This window comes from Cnephaeus nilssonii (assembly GCF_951640355.1).
Source record: "Cnephaeus nilssonii genome assembly, chromosome: 8".
NCBI classification, from domain to species: Eukaryota; Metazoa; Chordata; class Mammalia; order Chiroptera; family Vespertilionidae; genus Cnephaeus; species Cnephaeus nilssonii.
Window position 1 is genome coordinate 21,221,477 of NC_137079.1, and position 17,841 is coordinate 21,239,317.

At 40.6% G+C, this 17,841-nt stretch overlaps 1 protein-coding gene across 3 annotated transcripts in view; it reads left to right on the forward strand.

Moving 5' to 3' along the window:
• UNC5D (unc-5 netrin receptor D) overlaps positions 1–17,841 on the forward strand; it is a gene marked incomplete at both ends in the record, with an annotated part of 503,620 nt that overhangs the window by 274,621 nt on the left and 211,158 nt on the right. For all 3 annotated transcript variants that reach the window (XM_079779640.1, XM_079779639.1, XM_079779641.1), the window contains 2 exons: positions 3,371–3,589; positions 17,510–17,653. In XM_079779640.1, coding sequence (XP_079635766.1) covers positions 3,371–3,589; positions 17,510–17,653 — 363 coding nt within the window. The remainder of the gene's footprint in view (positions 1–3,370; positions 3,590–17,509; positions 17,654–17,841) is intronic.

The following is a 17,841-nucleotide window of genomic DNA, read 5'->3' on the forward strand; positions in this document are numbered from 1 at the left end:
AAGTTCCCACTTAAGTTTCTTTCTTCCCTTTCCCTAGGTGACTGCCCTGAGAATTTCCCGAATAGTTCCGTTCTAAACCACTAGGTGGGGCTGAACATGAGAGACTAGGGAGGAAGGTGACTCAGCGCCCTGGGTAAGGAAGGACAGCCTGCTGGAAGATTCCAGACTTCTTGCTGCGAAGAAGCCACCTGAAAGGCAGGGCATTGCAGGATCTGGAGCCTGAGCCCAGTGAGAAACTTGGGGGAGAGATAGGGAAATAGGGAACCTTGTCAGGTAAACATCACTCCCAACACTTCCCTATGCAAAGCAAAAAAAAAAAAAAAGGAAAATATATCATACTTCTTTCTACTTTCATATTTATGTCATTTCTTTGTTGGAAGGATGCAAATAAATGGTAAGACGTGTACAAATGTATACCTGTGATCTCTCACCTTCCCAATGCCACCCTAATACATTTATTTTCTTTTTTTGTTTCTTGTTTGCATGGGTCCTGGCCCTTTTCTTACTTATAAGTGATTTTGACATAGCTTCAATAATAAAGATATAATGTTGCATTCTGCCTTTAAATTTTTTTCTCCTTTGAATATTAAGATTGATTGATTCTTAATGAAAGTCCTTGAGCTAGCCTGCCGACTTTTCCATTCCATTCTCTTGTTCTGTTTCAGATGAAGGCTGACTTGTTACTTTATCTACAGGGCATTTATTAAAGTAGCAGGAGGGCAACCTAATTGCTTTCAGATCTCTCTGTGTTTTTGTGAATCGGATGGTTAAAACTTGATTTATCTGATTATCTAGTGTCTTTATTTGTCGTTTTATTTATGCTGGGTAAATGTGGTCTCACTATTTGCTAAGAGATTGTTCTGTATGACCCCCGCCCCCCCCATTTCAGTAGTTATGTTAGACATCCATGCATTGTTACAAGTTCAGCAAAAATGCATCATTCAAAATGTGTCCTGGTGGCTGTCCTCTGAGGCTACCATAGGGTTCAGTACATTATCAGTGACCATTTTCTGCACCAATGAATTACTTTGGACAGAGCTGGAGTCCCTGATGAGTGTGAGCTGTTCGATGCCCATATAAAATCTTTTAATACCTTTGTCATTTTCTCTAATGCATTGATTTATAAAAGCCTGAGGGGACTTGGTATTTATTGAGGAGGGAAATTGGCATGAACAGTCAGCAACAAAATGAATTAATATATGATATGTTTTATGAAGTCCATTGTAAATATAATTTAAAACATTTTTTAAAAACACTCTCAGATTCTATCCTGAAACCCATCTTATTCCATGTATTATATACATATTTTATTTTTTGAGTCACTTTATTGTACTTTTATGACACACTATTTGCTCTCTTACTATTTAGAGAGTATTTGCTTTATGGTGATTTTTTGGTACTTCCAATTACTTACACATGAGTAAACTTTTCTATTACAAATGTATTTTAAAGCTTATAGCATCTTAAATTATTATTTCCCCCTTAAGTTGATGTATTTTATGGAAAAAATCGTTTGAAGAATCATACTATTTTTATGTTTAATTTATTGTAGTGGCACAAATAGTGCTTGTGTGTGCCTATTGGCAAGGAGCCTTTTTTATAACTGTTCCTTTATTTTCTTTCTTGCACAAAAAATATAACTATAGGCAGCCATGCCTCTGTGTCTTAGCCCCCCTTCTTTTGACATTTGAGAATGCCCCCTTAAAAAGTTCTTAAGACAGTACTCCTAATACTATGAATTATGTTTGCCTTTGACAATGCTTACTGATTTACATTGTTTTTGTGTGTTTGTTTGTTTATGGTAGAGAGTATGTTTTATCACATTGATGATGGTGGATGATTTACAGTGTTGACATCGGAGTGAATGAGAGATTCTGTTTGTTCATAATCACACCTAAAGCATACAGAAAGTCAGAGTAGGTCACAGGGTGGACCCTGTCTCCTAGGTTCTCTTCTGAGGAACCGGGTGGTTCTTCCAGTGGTTTTGCTAGGTTATTTTTCCCAGCTTCAGCCTAAGACTGGTTTGCTTTGAATGGAAATGACTCTTTCCAGGGCCTTAGTGATGTTGGTATTGGAATCCTTGTGCTTGCGTTCTTTGTTCTTTCTCATTGGAAGGCACAGATCTCATTCCCTTGGTCATCTCACATTGCTCAGCAGTCACCACTTTCTTCCTGGACTTTCAGGTAGTTTTCTTGGACTTAGGTCCTTGCTAAATGTAATGGATAGGCAATGAAGCCACATCTGGGCTACTGCTTTTCCCCCTTTATATTGCTTCAGTCTACTCATCAGTTCCCTCGGTTTAGGGGAAAATCATATCTATGTCTTCCTTTTGAACAAATGTAATTATAAGTCCTCAACTAAAAGCGCATAGCTACTTTAGTGATTTGTTTTAGTTCTTAGCCTTGAAAGTGGGATTCATAGTAAATAGGGAAGGAATGCTGGGGATGGAGAATGATGGCCAATGACAGGCAGAACAGCATGCATTCATTTTAGCAAGTATAGTTAAGTTGGTGAGTATTTGGAAGAAACCCTATCCAAGTAGGATAACAGACAACCTCCAAAGTTTCATAGGCAAGGAAAGTGGACAATTTGGAGTCTTCTAGATATGTCTTATGACTGAGCATCCTCCATCAACATAACCATTATTCACACTGATTGTGGGAGAACAAAAGAATCTTTTTTTTTTAATAATTTCTTCTCTCTCTCTCTCTCTCTCTCTCTCTCTCTCTCTCTTTCTTTTACATCATCATTTATCCCCTCTATGCCCACTTTCTCTCCCACCACACCCACACCCCCACCATCATCACACTGTTGTCCATGTCCATGAGTTCTCTCTTTTTCTTCTTTTTTTCTCAATCCCTCTATCCCTCAATCCCCTCCCTCCTTTAACCAGAGCTGTCTGCCTGCTCTCTATCTATAAGTCTGTCTCTATTTTGGTTGGTGGTTCATTGAATTCCACATATGAATGAAATAATATGGTACTTATCTTTCTCTGACTTAGTATCATGTTCTCCAGGTTGTAAAGGATAAAAGCTGTGGTACATTTACATAATGGAATACTACTCTGCTTTAAAAAATCAGACTGAATCTTAAGAGCCAGCCTCTCACTACAATGAAGTTTATCTCAGTTCTCTCAGCAAAGACATGTGGATTTAAAGCTATAGTAAGAGGGGGACTCCTATTCATTATTCTCACTTGTCCAGCAACACTGAAAGATAATTTATGTACACAGGGCTTATAAGCATGCTGCATTAATATGATGCAAAGTTTTTCAGCAAAGACTCTTAGAACTGGTGTGGGCTGTGCTTTGTGTCCTGATGTATGTGCTGCCTGTATAGGCTCTGTTCTAATGTCCTCTTCAATTTCGCAGGAACTGACAATGGGGAAGTCCTCCCTGAATCCATCCCATCAGCTCCAGGGACACTGCCTCATTTCATAGAGGAGCCAGACGATGCTTATATCATCAAGAGCAATCCCATTGCACTGAGATGCAAAGCAAGGCCAGCCATGCAAATATTCTTCAAATGCAATGGCGAGTGGGTCCATCAAAATGAACATGTCTCTGAGGAGAGTCTGGATGAGAGTTCAGGTAAGAATGTGAAGCAATCAGAAGAATCCATGATAGCTCATCAGGTCCTCACATTGTTATATGACTGGGAAAAACTGTGTAAGTCACCCACCATTGTCTTTATTGAATAAGGTGCAATCCTATCTTTAAATGACTCCACAGCTCCCTGCTGGTCTACTCCAGTATGGTACAGGGGCATTGCCTTTCCCTGTTCTGTATAACTTTGATGCCTAATTTTGCATGGAAGTTAATATTCTCACTGGAAATGAAGTTAGGCAGTCCCTGTTTTCATTTTTGAATTTTAAATATTTTAAGACAAATCTTCCACCAAACAAATGCCTTTTTAAAGCAGCATAATTTCAGTTTCTTTAATCTTTCCTCCTAGATATTATTCTTGCATACTTCCTTCTCCACAGTTGGTGGTTTCTGAGTGTTCTTTAAGCTCTTTCGATTACTGTGTAATGACAAAGTCCAAAGTAGATTGCCAAATTTAAATGGGATTTCCAGTGTAAAAGAAGTTTAGGACTGTTTTTTCTTTATTAATTTGGTTACTTTGGCTGATGAGTGATGATGATGAGAATAATGATCATACTCCTAATGTTTATCAAGCACTTACTATTTACTAGGACATATCTAAGCATTTGATAGACATTATCTTACTGTCTTTGCAATTGTCCTCTGGGTAGGAAACTGAAGCTCAAGGAGATTAAGTAAACTATGGGATTGTCCTGGATCTCAGAGCAAGATCATTTGACTCAAAACTTAGAAAAATTACAGCTTTTTATATTTTACTGTATAATAGAAACAGTACATACTTTTGAAGTTTGGCTCCTCAGACTACCTGAAAATTTAATATAATTCTAAATCCAATCTGGTATCACCCTAAATTATTGATTTTATTAGTTCCAATTCAATAAATTTTAAATAAGTCAAAAAGCCAAAGTATAATTAGGAAGTTTTAATTTGGTTTAATTTATTAACTATATCCCAATGTTATTCAATACAGTAGGCGAGGCTTTTCAAAGTATTCAAAGAAGGGTAAGATGCAAATACTCATCTCTAGAGCTTTACACCTACTGATAAGTGTAAGATCAATATACTCATAAGTGCAGTACAAATTAAATGTCTAAGAGAGGTAGATAGTGTTGTGGAGGAAAAGAAAAAAGAAAAACACATCTGACGAGGACTATCAGGAAAGGTATGGAAGCAATAGCATTTGAAAGGGACATTGATGAATATGAAATTCATATAGCTGTAATTGATACTATACTAAGTGGACAGAGAAGAGTCTCAGTGGTCTTAAGCAAACAAAAGAAAGCTTGGTATATTTTCAACAAGAAGTTTGGTTTTGTTAAAATATAAAATTGATGTTAGAGAATAGCAGCTGATTGCTGGAAGACTTTGTTCAATTAATGGCATGAAAGGCCTCAAATATCAGGGTGAGGAGTTCTTTACTTGTTTTGTGGATATTTTGCTGGGCATGGGGATTGATTATATTGACAGTGGCTCTGCTTCAAAGGATGAGCCTGGCACAAGTGTTTGTGTAAGGAGAAAAAAGAACAGGGAAGTTAGGAGACTTGGATAATTTGGTTGAGAGAAAGTAGGGTCTATTTCTAGAGTAGTGGCCACAGAAATAAAGACGAGATATCTGGTGTGAGAAGTGCTTTAACATATCAGACTTAATAGCTGATTAATGAGTGATTGGAGAAGATGGAAAAATAAAAATTAATCTCTTAAAGGAGCAGAAGGGTAATGCAATTAATGTAATTAATTACAACAGCAAGGAGAAAAGTGTGGGATCATTGTTTGGGCAAGCTGAATTTGAAATACTTATGGGACATAATGAGGAGCTGTAGATCTGGAACTTGGTAAAGTTCAGAGATTAAAAAGTAAACTTGCTAATTATCAGTAAAGAATGAAGCCACGGAGATGGAGAAGTTGTTAAGAGAGAACAGGTAATATGAAAAGGAAATGGATCTAGAGACATACCTTCTTAGGTGTCTGGGAGAGTACTGTCAGCAGCTGACAAGGAAGTAACCTGAGTGTGTGCTGTGTTCAAAAACATCTTCATGTAATACTCTGTCTCTGCTTAGGAATCAGTAACGGGGAAGGCAAAAAGCTACATATATGTGTGTGTGTGTGTGTGTGTGTGTGTGTGTGTGTGTGTATGCAGTGTTAAATATTATACAGTTCTGAACTAATTTGGGATTGCAGTATAAATACCTAAAACCTTATCACAACTCCCTGTTCATTCCAGAGTGGAACTAGTATGAGGAAGAAAAAAGAAAATGTGTCTGTTTTACAGATGTTGTTCTACCAACCAAAAGCATCTTTAGAATTCTGGAATCTAAATGTGAGAACTGGAAGGTATCTTTGTGATAACCTAACAACCCTGTTTTATGCATTAAAAGTCTCAAGTTCCAGGAAATACAACTAGTTCATGACATAGCTCTTTCTAGAACCTGTATCTCCTGGTTTGCACTTCAGATATACTAGTACTTCCTTGACACTGTAAGCCACCTTGACATCCAGATTCCTATGTTCCCCTTCTCAGTCAGAATATTGCCAAATCCCTTTCCTGACAAAAGGATGGGTTTCAGCACATGCCTCAGCATTTGCCATCATAATTTGTTCAGTGTTTCCATTTCCTGAGTGTATCATCCTATAGTTATTCCCTTGGAATTTATTTATTCCTGACCATTGATGCCATCTCTTTAAGAGCCAGTCTCTTATTCTGTGTCATGTTGCTGGCACTGTTAGACAAAAGTTTATTACAACCAAAGATACACAGACATTTCCAGGATTCCAGGTACAGTTGGGTATTTTTTGTTTGTTGGTCTTTAAAAAAAAACAAAAAAAAAAACTCACAATGGATTTGTCCTAATCGAAGCAAAATAAGACAGCACATGGAATCTTGACGTCAGGAAGGAGTCTGCTTTTGTGCTCCCAAGGTTGGGATCATGATAGATCTGGTGTTGGGACAGATATCTGGGCATGAAAATTTCAAAGGAAGACCCTGAAATTTGGGAGAGGGCAACAAAGGGAACAGCAGTTACCACAGGAGCAAAAGCCTCCGAAACAATGGTAGCATATGGAAGGCGTATGCACCATGTACTCAATTAGTCCAACTGGAAAGGATACGTACCAGTGGCTCAGTGGGGCTGTCTGTTCTATCCTCAGATGTGTCTGTCCTAGATTTTTAACTCAAAATAGCAGAGTCCCATTGGGTAAGCTGCTCCAAATGAAAGGGAGGAAGAACATTGAAAAATGATCAGCTATTTTTTATGCCACTGCTAGAAAATCCCATATCCGTTCTCCTTCAAAGACTTCTGGATGAGTGCTGTGAGCCACTTTGACACTGTACCCTCTAGTAATTTCCCAGCATCCTGTTTTGTTATTGCTTCCCCCTTTGGATTCCCCCAGCATTGCTAGGCAACTCTGTGTCTTGCAAGTAGCAGTGCTGATTATATTTTCTGTCTCCATGTAAAAGCCTTCCCTCTCCATTTTCTATATTTAAAAAAACGACCAATAAAAAGCCGCAAATTTCAAAGGAACTGGAAAGAACAAAAAGTCATCAATGACAAAATCTGAAGAGATTATATACCATGTTTTAATTGCTGTTGAGAAAGAATTTAAACAGCTACCTTTTTTAAAAGAATTTAATAAGCACAACCTTTTCTTCCAAGTCATTTTGATTGAATCAATAGGAAAGAAAGGTCTCTCGCTAAACAGTTTTCGTCTGTGCCGTTAATGAAAACTGCTGTCTACTGCGCACTGCAATTATGTTTCCTAAGCTCTGTATTAATAGTAGAATAGTGGAAAGTGGAGCAAGATGAGTGGAGATATTATACCCAGAACCAATACGTAAGTGCAATTAAAGTTGGAAACAAAATGGCCTCAGGTATTAGAAAATAGATGCATTGCTTCCCTTGGGTTCTTCGGTGCTGAGCTTGAGCTCAGGGCTTCACTGCCCTTACAAACTTAATGACTTTTGATTGGGTCTGTAAAAGAATCCCTGCCAGTCCGGCAGCAATGAGTGAGCTGAGAGAGCAAGGAGTGGGACCCCCATTTGGCCAGAGGTAGAAAAATATCCGTATTCTTTTTAAGAAGTTGGAAGTAACTGCTTATATACCTTTGGCCAATGCGCTCTCCATTTCTAAAATCCCAGATCATTTTGATATTCTTTTTACTTACAGGTTTCTTTCTTTGCAGAACTAATGGGAAAGGCACGGGACCTGGGAGTGTTTGGAGTAAGACACAGAATCTTTTGTGTTTCCTAATTGGAGGCAGTAAGCCCTTTCAGTTGCTAAAGGCTGCAAACTGCCCTTGGTCTTTCTGGTAATTTGGCCCCGTCATCTAACAGTTCAAATAAGAAGAAAAAGGATTGTGTGTTTTCATGCAATTTAGCTGGGAAAAACCCAGGGCTCGAGTTCTTTCCTGCAAAAAGTTCAATTTATTTGACAGGAGTTAGTGTGTTTGCACAGCCATGGCTATCCCTCTTAGTAATGTACACATTCCGTTCTCTGCACAAGCAGGGGATCCTTTCATTTGTTCTGCCTCATTTCGTCTGGAAATATGGGAACTCTTCTCCCTCGTGGTTTCCCTCCGCTAACATCTGGAGTTGAGAGGTAATCCCAATCCAGGAATCATGCCTCTGAGAAAAGGGTGGCGTGATCAGAAACACAGAACTGAGGAGCTTTAATCTAACAAATCAGCAGACACACATACACATAAACAATCGCCACCACCACCAGCAAAACCCATCATTGGCAATCAAGATAATGTAGCCTGTGGGAAGCTTGCGTTATCAATAACCAAAAACACTTCTTTATGTGCAATAAAGACAGGAGTTTCCCTAATGGTGCACCCCGGCTCCTGTCTTATTCTACCTTGGAAATACCAAACTCTAATGGGTGAAATAATGCGTATTTCAGTGTGTTATGGAAAAAGTCTCAACTCCGGAAACTAATATTTTTCTTCTTAAAGAATATCATTTCAGGGATTTCATTGTGTGTGATTTCTTCTTTAAACAACTGGAGGCACTCTCTGGGGATACGAGGTTAATGGAGTGTGTTGAGAAAAGGGAGAAGAATAGAACTAAAAATGTATTAAATCTTTCAAGTTTATATCTAAGAACTTTGCTATCCTGATGATGGGGATTTAAATATAGTACCTTCCCAAAAACCATTAATTTGAAGTTGCCTTCAATGATTCACAAATCACCAAGGTACATTCGGGAAGCATATATTTCAGACCACACAGCACAGTAACAGTCAGTTTCTCAGATGTTGCATGGACAGCTTGTGGGTTTAAAACTCACTTTCACAGAAATGTCCTCCCACCCCACCCCAGATTGCACTTTGTCCATCACTCTGCTTCTCAGGGAGAGCTGACAGAATCACAAAGGTTCTCAGGAAAACATTATGAATTCCTCCCATAAACCTGTGACACAGTATGAAGGACTACTTGTCTCTTGTGTCTAATTTAACCTTTTCTAAAAAAATCTGGAGATCATCTACTCTCACTCCATCCCTAGCAGAGATATGAAAGCAGCCAGCCATTTTTATGGAATCTAATAACAATTCCTGATACTGAGCAGAGCTTTCTTCTAAACCCTGAATTTTTGGACCAGTGTCTTTGGACTTTTTCACTCTTTTCTGTTCGTGCAACATTCAGAAGTGTTTTTCTTTTACTTGAAGTGGGATGTATAAGGTTCTTTTAAAAAATGAGGCTAGTCCAATAGTTAAGATCATGGATGATGCCCGGCCAGCATGGCTTAGTGGTTGAGCATTGACCTATGAACCAGGAGGTCATGATTCAATTCTTGGTCAGGGATCATGCCCAAGTTACAGGCTTGATCCTCAGTGTGGGGCATGCAGGAGGTGGCCAATCCATTCTCTCTCATCATTGATGTTTCTATCTCTCTCTCTCCCTCTCTCCCTTCCTCTTTGAAATCAATAAAAATTATTTAAAAAATAAAACAGCATGGGTGTGAGTGTTAGATGGTACCATATCTGAAAGCTGGATCTCTGTCTACAAGACAGACATGTTACTTAGCCTCCTTTCACCTCATTTTCCCCATGTGTAAGTAGCAGTAATAATTATATCTGCCACATAGAACTGTTGTGAGGGTCACAGAAACTAATATACATGACATGCTCAGTTCAGGGCCTGCTGTGTAGCAAGTACTCAATCAAGGTTAGCCTTCAAAATGATAAATATAAAATTGCCATTTTTAAAAAATGGGGCAAGTGCCTGGTGATTATACTTCAAAAATACAAAACTATGGACTTTTACAATTCCAGAAAGATAAATTGGCTAATATTATTAACAGGTAAACAATTGTCTTTTCCAGAATAACATTTCACTTGCCTGTGATTCACTCTTTCCATTTACATTTGGTCTTTACATTGTTCTCAGAGCCAGTGGTAGCACTGTGGGAGATATAAGTTGTATGATAAATGTCCTGACCCCCGGACATGATCTCCCAACAGGGGTTGATTTTAGTGACTTCAGGAATGGAAGATCATTGATTGGGGCAGCAGGGTTGGAAATCAGGCTGGTATTTCTCACCAGGTCAGGAGTGTGATATCTGCATGAGTCATTCACAGGGTGCTGTCCTCGAATTAACCCTCCCATGCCCACTTCTGCCTCTTAAGTTTCCCTTCTCTGTGTTATCAAGCAACACAATCAAGTTAATTTGCTTTCCTCTGCCAGAGACCTTGGTGCTGATTAATTCTAATCTCTAGTGTATTCTAGTTTCTGTACTTAAGACTGAACTTGTGGAGCTTCTGAGGAATATGTGGAGTGGTTATTATCCAGGAAACTAGAGAGTGTTCGTTAGGCATAGTGCACATTCAAAGGAGGACTATTTTTTTAAATCAAAATACATTTTAATCTTGTTGCTGGAATGAAGTGGCAAAACACATTTAGCCCTAATTAAGCATCTGCCAGTAAAATGAAGTACGGTTCTACCTTCTAATTATCTACCTTTAATTTCTTATTTCAGTAGCATACTGGCCTGGAGGCATATAAGCCCCTCCCCCCAAGAAATGGTGGCATGATTCCCTAAAAATTCTCTCCTTCATCTCATAATTTTGAAACTTCAACTATGTTTCAGATTCCTGTTTCCTTACCAGAGCCTTGCCCTTGAAGCCAAGCTAAATATTGGGTGAGGACAGAGCCTTCAATTCCTTGGTAGACTGGTAGCCATTCCCAGAAGGTTTTGCCAATGCTGAGGATGAGTTAAAAGCTGCACTTGTGTGACCTTGTCTCAGTCTGCTCTTCTCTGTCACAGTAGTCATCGCACTGTATTGTTGGGCAAAGTGAAATGTCTCCCAGTCTAGCCTGTAACCTCCTTGAGGGTGGGGACCTTGATCGCCTACCTTATCATAGTATTCTCAGTACCTAATATAGTGGCAGGCACATACATTTTTTAAATAATGTATGTTGTAAACCATATGACGTCTTTGATCTGTTTCCTATGGTATGGCATCTCTGGCAAAATAATAATAGAAAGTGGCAATAAAAATAGCATGGTGTTAAGATGGATAAGATAATGCATGTGATGGTATTAACAAAAGTAAAATAATCATTATACAAAAGTATAATAATCAATAATGATCATAACCATAATGTTACTCAACAAATGAGGAAACTTCACATTGTTCAAGCATATTTTTAGGCTCTACCCTGAACTAGTAAGAGACAAGTGAAAACTTTTACTTATATTTTTTATATATAAGTGGTGGACTCACCTCTTCCAGCTGAATGGCCTGTTTTCTCCTGTCTCGGGAGGCAGTGGGGTATGGAGGGCCTATCTCAGAGCCAAAGCCAAGCATCAGAGGGACTGAGCTTCCTAAGGAGATGATGGTCCATTATAGAAGGCTCTTCATACACAACGGTGGCTTTTCATGGGGAATTCGATTCTTATTTTCTTTCCAGAGAATTGAGTAAAGCCCTATACTACTCAGGGAATTGTTTTAGAATAGTGTTTCTGAGCTTTGTCTATGGAAGCTACCAAAAAATTCTCTTGATTAATTCTCAATTATGAAACATGACAATGTGGAAAACCAAGCACAGCGTGGGTGAACCACTGGACTAAAATGGCCCAGGGAAACAGGAACTGAGACTTGAATGAGAAAAATTCATCAAAACCTCGTTGCTGGTCTCTTTTTGCTTCCATGCGGCTTGAGAAATGAAAAACATCTTAGAGGCTGGAGAGGAATTCTCACTTCCCTTCTTGATTTTACTTACTCGGTTTATTGTGCCAAGTATCCTACTATAGAGAACATCCAAACTGTTCAGGAACATAAAGCTGTGAGGAATGGTAAGCATTGGAGAACTGGGTTAAAGTCCTCCCCAAGTGCCCATCACCAGGTGTATCTGAACAATGGTTGGCAGCTATAGCCATGGCAGAATGCCGCTGATGGGCTTTGTGGAGGCGTGATAATGAACAGTAGATAAGAGGCGTAGGGATGCTGTTAGTAGGCACAGGGCTGCAGTTGGCATGGTGCTGAATGTTAAATACTATTCCAGAATTCTTTCTTTTTACAGAACAACATGGCACTCAGACTAGAGCCTTTTTATTAAGAATTGACCAGAAATAAATGATTTTCATTCTTTTTTCTCTTTCTATTTCTTTCCTCCTGTCTTCTATATTTCTCTTCTTTGAACAATGGAGCATATACCTTCAATTAGTTTGAAAATTCTCTAACGTTTAGTCTCCCAACAGGATTAGACCTGCTAAGAGTCACTAGTGTTTTCTATCTGATAAGTAAGGGGATTACAGCAATAAATGCTGTCAGCATTTTTCTCATTTAAACAAATAAAGCTGACAAATGATGAAGCTCTGTGCTGCTCTGTTATGTTTAGTACATGCAGAGCAATTATTCAACTGCTGCCAACATTAGTCTATCTACAACTAAACCATCCACCGGCATTGTGAGCTTATTAGCATATCAGTCTCGTAGTCGTATTTTTATATTCTGTAAGACTCTACTCCATAACAAAGGCCGATGGTTTTAATTTGCACAATAATTTAAAGGGTTGGATTTTTCCGTGCTTATTCTAGTTACACAACTTATCAGGTAGAATGCTACTCTTATCAGGTGGATGCCATCTTCGGTTGGCCTGGGATTTTTGTTCCCCTGTAGCATTTCCTATGAGCAGGTTAGCTGCCAGCTCTGAAAATGTAGAAGGAGATGGCTCTCTGGCAACATCACTGGTGAATGTCATGGCAGGCAGGTGGGTTGAGGTTCCCTTAAATAGAGCTGCTTCTGTGGATGGTTCCTGTGTGTGGCTTTTCGTGTGTGTGTGTGTTTGTGTGTGTGTGTGTGTGTGTGTGTGTGTGTGTGTAACATTTTTATTTATAGTATATATGTATATATACACACATATATAAGATATATATAGATATATATCACCAGACAGAGCTATAATGAAGATTTAAGAGTGAATATGCTAGCTTTAAAAATATGCTATTCAATAGAGTTATTTCTTGTTATGGTATAAAAATTATAATAGACTAGAGGCCCAGTGCATGAATTCGTGCATGGGTGGGGTCCCTAAGCCTGGCCAGCGATCAGGGCCGATCGGGGCCAGGCCAATCGGGGCCTGCCGACCAGGGGCAGGGACGGGGGGGAGGGACCGTGGGAGGTTGTCCAGCCGGGGGGATCGCTGGCTGTGGGAGTTTGGCTGTGGGAGCACACTGACCATCAGGGGATAGACACTCAACACAGGAGCTGCCCCCTGGTGGTCAGTGTGCATCATAGCGACTGGTCGACCGGTTGTTCCGGTCATTCAGTCGTAATGGTCACTTAGGCTTTTATATATATATATAGATAACCAAGTATTCATTTTTTTTTTCAAGTATTCATGATTTTCCAAGAGTTCTCCTGGACAGGATGGTTAGACAAGATTGATGACCTTATGTTAGAAGAAGAAGGTCTAATCCAGAGAGTTGACATACTACTTTTGGGGGGAAGAGGAGATGGTAATGTCACTGGAGCCTCTTAAAGAAGCCTACCACCCAATGCTACATTGGTTTTGTTTTTCCAATCACTGGGAAGCTCAGAGAAGGACCTATAACTGAGCCATTCCAATGTTGAAACTGTGACGTGAACATTTTCCTCTCAACTCTGGTTAGTCTGAGTGAGGGGTTGTAAATTTCCTGACAACAGTAGGGTTAGAACACTTATGCCCTTCATGGTGGGGTCAATGGTATACTGTTTATGCTTTCCCAAGCAGATGTACAGCTGTCTACCATGTGTAAGAACCATTTTTTTCTGGTTCCAGTATATGGAGCCCTGGCATCTTGGGGCTTAGCTGACTCTGAAGGAACTGCCCTGCCAAGGGCTGGCTAATGTCCCTAGAGAACAAACAATTTGCCTGTGAGCATGCCTTTCACATGTACACCAACCAATCCAGAGCCTATTACCCCCAACCACGTCTTTTATTGAGCTCTTACACTCTGGACCAATAATATTTCTCTGCCCTAACCCAGGACCAGGTACCAGACAACTAGGACAGCCATTATGTCCCAGAACCCACTGGAATCCAAACTAGCCAATTCTAAATCCCTTTACCCTGCCTCTCCAATTCATTCCCCTGGAAATGAAATAAAAGGCTCTTGCCCACATTTTCCCCTGCCCTTCCGCCTGCTGATGAACCCTGGTGCTTCCCTGTGTGGCCTTGCATGGTGTGCTGTACCTCCTGTTCCCAGGGATTTGTGGGAGTAAGCTTTAAAAGTCAAGGTCTTCATTTTACCTCATTTTACAAATGTACCCTTAGCCCCTCTTTCTACAAAACCCTCTCTTTTCTTCGTCTCCTCACACCATGGGTCCAAAGGCCTTCCTCAGTCCTTTATGGCAGGCATTTCTGTTTCTGTGTGTCTTACCACACTCATTAAAAGCGATCCCAGGTACCCTTAGAACTCCAACTGCCTGGATTAACTCCTAGCAAGTGTTGAGGTTTGGATGTGGAAACTTACTGCTGGATAAACTTGATAATCCTGAACCATTTTTGCGATGACGTTTGTCTTCATTTCCGAAAGAGGGGAATCCAATAGTTTACATACTCTTGTAAAGACGTAGACTTGTTCTCCATTAGCTTGAAGGCATGCCTGGCTTTTCAAGCTTACCAAAATCTTCCAGTGAGACCCCTGCTCCCCCAGTGGTGATGCATTCTGTACTAATATGTCTCCACATGCTATGGCAGGGGAGCTCTGTCATGTTATTGTTTCTCTAACTCTTATGGTGTTCTCTCTCCTCCCTTTTCACTATTTAAAGTAGATACTCCCCATCTGCCTCAAATCGAAGACAAATATAAAACAAGCCCTTTTCTCTACAGCCCACTTCCTTCTTTTGGTTTATTCAGCCTTTCTGTCCTAACAAGCCTTTGTTGTTGTTATTTTTTCCACTGATATTTAGAGAGTGGGAGAGAAAGGGAGAGGGAGAGGGAGAGGGAGAGGGAGAGGGAGAGGGAGAGGGAGAGGGAAAGGGGGAGGAGAGAGAGAGAAACAGATATGAGAGAGACACAGATTGGTTGCCTTCTCTACACGCCCCACCAGGGATCAACCTGCAACCCAGGTACTTGCCCTTGACCTGGATTTGAACCCGAGACCCTTCGGTCCGAGGGGCTGACACTTGAAACATTTAGCCCAGGGGTCCTCAAACTTTTTAAACAGGGGGCCAGTTCACTGTCCCTCAGACCGTTGGAGGGCTAGACTATAGTTTAAAAAAAAAAAACTATGAACAAATTCCTATGCACACTGCACATACCTTATTTTGAAGTAAAAAAACAAAACGGCAAAAACACCCGCATGTGGCCCGCGGGCCGTAGTTTGAGGACGCCTGATTTAGCCACACCAGTCAGGACCTGGCAAGCCATTTTTATTCTCTCTTTCCATGACATTTTCCCTTTCTCTTCACTGGACAACTTTGCCTTATTCTTTTTCTTATCCTCCGACTCACACTACTTTTAAGTGCAAAGTGGTGGGGGTGGGTGGGTGGGTGGGGGAACAGAAACAACAATAAAAACGCCTCTAAGGCTTCTTTCTTATTCAATATAGGAGAAGGCTTTCAGGACCCTTCCATCTCTGGTGGGGGGAAAGGTGTACTTGCACACTTTGCACAAACAGCAGAAATGTGAGTTATTGACTGTCTTCAACATGATGTCCTATATGTGGCACCTCCTACAAATTTAGAAAGTACAACTGAAATTGTACATGGTAATTTATGTGACCATAATGCTCTCTCTCATCACACACTGTAAATAGCACGTTATTGACTGGGTGGAAGGGAATGTTTCCCTAGCCTGACTAATCTCTCACACCTCCGTTCTTTTTCTTTAAATCCTACCCCCACCTGAGATATATAATCACAGTCCACCTCCTCCACCAAGAGTCCCTGGCTCACTTAGATTCTGCTGATGATTCCATCCCCTGAATTCCTTTTGGAACTTAAAAAGTATAGTTATGCACTTAACTTTTCTTTAAATGTTCCATATTTAGTCTTATTTCCATATTGAAGTATATGCACTTAAAATTCGGGACAGAATTTAATTTTTTTAAGAGGGACCTGAATGCAGTGCTGGTTTGGGTGTAAGACAGATACAGACCAAACCCCAGGTCTTCTGTTTACAGGTAGTGTGACTGGGCAAGTGACTGCGTCTCTCTCAGTCATAGTTCTCTCCTCTGCAGAGTGGGGATACCGTTACAAATGCTGCACTGGTGCATTATAGAAATGGAGTGAGTGAATAGGTTGAAGGCTTATCATGATGCTAGATACTTCAGTGAAGTTCACCAGGCATCGCCTTTCCTCTCCCAGGCTGCCTCTCCTGATAAGGCCCAGCCTCGGCAAGTGTTCGCTGTATGGACAGAGCATGCCAACTGTGAAGGCTGCGACCCTGCTTCTGGTTATTTAGCTACTGGCTAGTGAGGGGTGTGCCCTTTCATTCCTGGCATTCTATTCAAGGTGACTGTCCTTCCCAAGAAAAAAAGACTGGTAGTCCTAGGTCAGAGGTTTGGAAGAAACTCCCACTCCCCAGCAGGAAGCACCTAGCAGACTTTCTAACTATTAGAAGGAGAATGCAAAGCATTTATGAGGATTATAATGATAATCATGATGATGATAATAACAGCAGCAACAATATTAAAAGGTCAAGGTCTTCATTTTATCTCATTTTACAAAAGTACCCTCAGCCCCTCTTTCTACAAAACCCTCTCTTTTTTTTTTTCATCTCCTCATGCCATGGGTCCAAAGGCCTTTCTCAGTCCCCCTCTCAGGGCCGATTAGCTTAGTTCCACTGGTCTGCCTCACACTTGCTGGCCCCTCCTTGGCCCCATCCCGTACATGTTTGCTGTCTCCTTTCTCCTCTAAGCCACGCTGCTAGAGGGACCCTGTCCCCACTGCCATACTCAGGGGTGGGGCATTTAGAAATGGAGTGAGTGAATAGGTTGAAGGCTTATCATGATGCTAGACCCTTCAGTGAAATTCACCAGGCATCACCTTTCCTCTCCCAGGCTGCCTCTCCTGATAAGGCCCAGCCTCGGCAAGTGTTCGCTGTATGGACTCTTTCACTGGGGTTGGCATGTTGAGGCCTCTTTAGCTTCTAGAATCCCAGCACCTAATTTGGTACTACATTTCTCATACTTGATTTTACACCAAGGAAGGTTAAAAAAAAAATCACTATGTCCAGGCACTGTGGCAACTATTATATTATATTGGAGCCTCATTGGTTGGTGATATTTTACACTCCTTCTTTCCAGCCTAGTCAACTGTTGGGATTTAATTAGCAGTAATATATTATTGTCAGAGTAATTAAAACTGCTCCTTGATTAAAAACAGGATGATTTAATTAACAAGGGAAGGTTTGGCTAGCCCTAACTTTCTATTTGAGAAAAACAGCAGCCTCAGTGGATTTGCTCTGTCTCCCCATCAGGCTTGAAGGTCCGGGAGGTGTTTATCAACGTCACCAGGCAGCAGGTGGAGGACTTCCACGGGCCAGAAGACTATTGGTGCCAGTGTGTGGCCTGGAGCCACCTGGGGACCTCCAAGAGCAGGAAGGCCTCTGTGCGCATAGCTTGTGAGTACTGGGTGACTTCCTTGTCCTGGGGGAACACAGACAAGACGTAAAGGGTTGAAGAGGGGGTGGACATGCCGGGTGCTTCTGTGGAATATGCATTAACAGACAGTAGAACACTGTCAGAATTGTCTCTACCTGTACTAAATTACTCCTCTAAAGTTGTCCATTAAGTGTTTGATAATCTCCTC